Source organism: Pteropus vampyrus, unplaced genomic scaffold (genome assembly GCF_000151845.1).
Source record: "Pteropus vampyrus isolate Shadow unplaced genomic scaffold, Pvam_2.0 Scaffold195, whole genome shotgun sequence".
NCBI classification, from domain to species: Eukaryota; Metazoa; Chordata; class Mammalia; order Chiroptera; family Pteropodidae; genus Pteropus; species Pteropus vampyrus.
The window spans coordinates 3,656,612-3,661,941 of NW_011888976.1; the positions used below are offsets into that span (position 1 = coordinate 3,656,612).

Sequence of the window (5,330 nt, forward strand, 5' to 3'; positions counted from 1 at the left end):
AGGAAACATAGTCACACCTGAATAACACCAGACTTCCCACTCCTGGGTATGGGGCTCTGCAGGCCTTCAGGATCAGCGCAGAGGCACAGAGGTTTATCAAAACATACACAAACAAATAAATACCAGACTGGAAACACTGATTCTTGGACAGGCAGGAACTCCTCAGCAGAGCAGCTGAACCCCCTGAAGCCATTTGTCAGGAGATGATTTGTCTCCCCTCTGGCTGCCCCACCCCACAGCAGCTGCGCCATCTCCAGAGTTCTGAGACAATTCACTAGGATGGGAGAGGATGCCAGAACAGTGGGCAGAAGCCAATAAGACTGACGAACAAAGGATTGTGGAAGGGCCAACAGGCAGGTGAACATACATGCTTGGGCCCCCATGGTAGAAGAGAGAGGAAAATGTCAACAGGCCTGGGGTGGCCTGAATTTTGTTTCTATCAGTGATGGAATCAGGAATGAAATAAGCTTCTCTTTGAATTTGCCACCTCAGGATTTCACTGGGCCCCACGATGGACCCCTTCCACTTACTGATTGGTGAGTTGCTCAGCCCCAACGAATAGGTTGATTCTCGAGAGGCCCGTGCGAGTGCCAAGGAAGGCAACCTCCACACCCTTGTCAGAATTCCTGAAACAGAGCAGCAGACATCAGGGGGTTCTTTCAGACAGTAAGCAGATAATGGCTTTTGCACTTTAAGGCTCATGAAAATGTTTTACGAAATAGCAGTTTTGAAACCTGAAATTTTGAAAGAAATTATAGACACATACAAACACACACAATCCCCAAGCACAAAATGCAAACTCTTATCACTTAAAAAAATTCGTGCCAGAAAAACTAAGAATTCAGTGACAACAAAAGCATCATGAGAAAATGCACCCCCAATGCTAATTTAAACAAACCTTTATCTCAAGTGACTGGGTACTTCAGGGAGAGCGGGCTGAGAACAGGAACAACTTTAAGAAAAGGAAGAAAATCCCGTGGCATCCCACAACCTGGAAATGTCTTAGACGAATTCTACACCATTTTGGGGGGACCAACTTGTTAATTCTACCAGAGCATAGGCCTCATCCTCACCACCAACCCTAAAGAGATGAATAAAAAAATGGCTTCTTGAAATTGCCCTGCAGAATGCTATGCGTAGGAACCCTAAGAATGACCTTAACAAAGAAAAGTCATTTAAAAATTCACCAAAAATATTTTTTTTCCAACTTTCCAGGCAAATTTTGTATGTTTGAGCATGTTCTTCAGGATATTCACAACACATACTTCTTTTAAAAAACTAATGGTCTACCTTCTTATACTGTATTCAAAAATAGACTCAAAATGGATTAAAGACTTAAATGTAAGACCCAAAACCATAAAACTTCTAGAGAAAACATAGGCAGTAAACTCTCTGATATTACCAACAGTAATTTCTTTTCGGATATATCTTCCTGGGCAAGGGAAACAAAAGTAAAAAGAAACAAATGGGACTGCATCAAACTAAAAGTTTTTTTTTTATATAGCAAAAGAAACCATCAACAAAACAAAAAGACAACTGACTGATTCGGAGAAGATATTTGCTAATGATATATCTGATGAGAGGTTAATATCCAAAATATATAAAGAACTCATACAACTCAATGACAAAAAAAGCAAACAATCCAATTAAAAAAATGAGCAGAAGACCTGAACAAGTACTTCTCCAAAGAGGAAATACAGATGGCCAACAGACATATGAAAAGATGTTCAAGGTCACTAATCATCAAATAAATGCAAATTAAAACCACAATGAGATATCACCTGACACCTGTCAGAATGGCTATCATCATTAAATCGAAGAACAAGAGTTGGCGAAGATGTGGAGAAAAAGGAACTCTCATACATTGTTGGTGGGATTACAAATTGGTATAGCTGCTATGGAAAACAGTCTGGATGTTTCTCAAAAAGTTAAAATGATATAAGTTTTGACCCAGCAATTGCACTTCTGGGTATTTATCCAAAGAAAACCAAAACAATAATTCGTAAAGATCTATGCACCCCTATGTTCATGGCAGCACAATTTACAATAGCCAAGATATGGAAGCAACGTAAATGCCCATCAACAGACAACTAGTTCATATATACAATGGAATATTACTTAGCCATTATGAAAAATGAAATCCTACCATTTGCAACGACATGGATGGACCTAGAGGTTATTATGCTCAATGTAATAAGTCAGACAGAGATAAATAACATATGATTTCACTTAAATGCAGAATCTAAAGAACAAAAAGAACAAACTAATCAAAACCTGATTCACAAATATAGAGGACAATTTGGTGATGGACAGAGGATATGGGGGGTTGGGGAACTGGGAGAATGGGGTGAAGGGTTAAAGAAGTACAAATTAGTAGTTGAGAAATGGTCACAGGGATGGGGAGCACAGCATAGAGAATTCGGTTAGCATTAATAAATTGGCTAGGTGGAAAACCAGAGTAGAGAAGGAGCAATTAGGGCAATCATTTTATAAACTATATAAATGTCTCATAATGTACTGCATACTTGAAACTAATAAAAAAAATTTTTAAGTAAAATAAAAAATAAATAAAAGTAAATAAAATAAAAAGCAAATGGCCTTTCTCAACAAATACATAATTTATTCTACAATAAAAATATGAAGAACATACTGATTTTTGAGTTTGCTTCCTTGCCCTAGATGCTACTAGCAATTTGATTAGAAGCATTATCGATGTCATCTGCAATATAAGATCACTTGGTTACTTAACCTTTGATGGTAGTCAAAAGTGGCCAATATTAGCTTTAAGCATTTAAAGGGTGAATAAAAACCAACACTACGCATTTGTTTCTGCTTGTAGCCTACACCAAATTGGAAAGCCAGGCTGCCCAATCACTTGCAGATGTGGACTACAAAGCAAGCTACCATCTTGGAAATCTTTTGCATGTGTTAGGAGTGAATCGGCAGTCTTTGCACAGGATTTTGAGTTTCATAAAAGCCTAAAAGAAACATTTCTACATCCCCTAGAGAATGCAGTCACAGGAAAAGCTCTGACTCTTTCCCAACATCCCAGAGAATAAGATCCATGCAGGTAAGCAGACTAAAACACTCCAAATATAATGCGAATGGTAGTCTCTCTTTGGGACTTTATGCTCATGTATTAAACTGCTTACCTTATATCTCCACTTGGGATTTTAAGCCTAAAATGTCTTGAAAAGAGCTTTGGTCACATCTGGTCCCAAACCTGTCACTCCTTCATTGTCTCCTGTCCTAGAAAAAGGTTCCACTATCTACCCGGTTAATCATGTCCTAAACCTGAGAACCATCCTTCAGCTGCCCTCTCCACACAGCAAACCCACTATCAGGTCCTGGGCATCTTAGTACTGAAGTGTGCCACAGGTACATCTCTTTTCTCTGTGCCCACTGCCACTGCCCTGTCCAAGTGGCAGGTCCCTTGGAATGCTGTAGGAGACATCACCATTGTTCTTTTCCCATTACATTCTATTCTCCATTCTTCACAGAGCAGCACAAGAATCTTTTAATACAGATCTAATTACGTCCTTCCTAAAATGTCCTTCTTAAAACCCTCAATAATTTTCTAATGCTCTGAGTATAAAATCCACAATCTTTAACTTGACTCTCGCGGTCTCGAACCACTTGGGACCTCTGCAGCCGCATCTCCCGAGATCTTGCACCCTACCTTCTATATTTCAGCTCCACTGGTTTTCTTTAAATTCCTCAAATGTGTCAAAAACTTTCTCGACTCAGGGCCTTTGCACATGCTGTTCCATTTCCCTGGAATTCTCTCCAAACCTTCAACTCAGAAAAGCTTCCACTCTTCCATCTCCACTCTTGGTCTTGCTACAGTCTACACATCTTTACTTTTCCTTCAGAGTAGTTATCACAATTCTTAATGATCTAGCACACTATATATCACAGGTACCATGATGGCAGGGACTATGTTTAATTGAGTTATCTTCATTCACCAACACCTAGCCCCATGCCTAGCACATAACAAAACATGCCATCAATATTGGATGAATATATGAATGAATGGCAATAAGAAAGAATAAAAAATAGGTAGGATAGAAGAGAATATACAGAATGGAAGAAAAAAAGAAAAAAGAAAATAAACTAATAAAGACCAGAAAAGGAGAGAGAACTGAATAATTGTATGATGTGAAGATGTCAAAAAAAAAAAAAAGATTTTTCTTCTTATTGTTAACCTTCAATAACCTAGTAAAAATAGTAGTAAAATGATGGTAATAAAATAACAATAATAAGCTGCTGAAGCAGTTCTCACCCTAGTCTTTAATAAGAACTACTCTTGCCCACCCTCCTCCTCCTACATCCTCCACTTCAGAAATTAAACCACAGAGTTATATCTGATACCTTAATGAAATAGAGCTCTCACTTCCCTATCTTTCTCACAACCTAACCTGGCCCAGATCTCAAGTTCCCTCCAGACTGTGAAGTAGAGGGAGCCATGGCAGGCCAGGAAGCAAAATGCTCCTTCCACCTCCCTCTCTCTCGGAAGTGTCACCCTACCTCAGCATACCAAATTTCATGTAATGTTAAAACTCAAACAAATTATATGTCAAACCCAGTAGCTTGCCATCCAAACCCGAGCCGCTAATCTGCTCTAGCTCTTGTGGTTTGGAGCTTTGGGGAAAATTAAAGAACTTTAACACCAGGCTCCTAAAACAGTTTAGTTCTTTAAACTATAACCATATTTCGGACTGTTTGTGGGGAAATGGCCATGAAAGGGGGACACGTGCAACCACTTACTCAGATTTGTTGAGGGCAAGGCTGGTCCAATAGGCTTCAATGGGAGCACTCACCACAGCATCAAAAAGGACTTCTTGTATCAATTCTTTATCACCTGTTGGGAGGGACACACTTGAGAAGATGGCTTTAGCCGGGTCCCAGAAAGGGGCACAAGAGGTATTCACTGGGCTCATTTTGCAGTGTCTGCAGGCTACTTTCTCACACAGTGTGTTGCTTTATGCATTAATCTCCCACCAGCTGAAAACATGAAACAGTTCTGACACCTGATATGCCAACAGAGCATGTGGATGAGATGATAGTAAATGTAGAGTCTTGGGTATCTCACACTTCAGTTTTCTGCTTTCTCTTCCCCTCTAGTAGCTCATGCCATAGACCTCATGTCAACTCTGGGATTTGGAGACCAGCAGGCATGTTTGTTCTTCTCACCTCCATTTCTATCCTCTATCAAAATCTGTGATTCTTCAGGGCTCTGATTTCAATCGGATGTAAGAATGGGAAAGGGAAATAATAACTTTATAACTCCTGGGACTCTTATTTTGTGATTCATTTCATTTAAGAAAAAA

The 5,330-nt window shown here is 39.5% G+C and overlaps 1 protein-coding gene across 1 annotated transcript in view; it reads right to left on the bottom strand.

Annotated features, from left to right (window-relative positions):
- Nucleotides 1-5,330, bottom strand: part of LOC105299866 (voltage-dependent calcium channel subunit alpha-2/delta-3) — a gene marked incomplete at its 5' end in the record, with an annotated part of 177,260 nt that overhangs the window by 163,452 nt on the left and 8,478 nt on the right. The window contains one exon of the mRNA XM_023537645.1: nucleotides 531-626. Coding sequence (XP_023393413.1) covers nucleotides 531-626 — 96 coding nt within the window. The remainder of the gene's footprint in view (nucleotides 1-530; nucleotides 627-5,330) is intronic.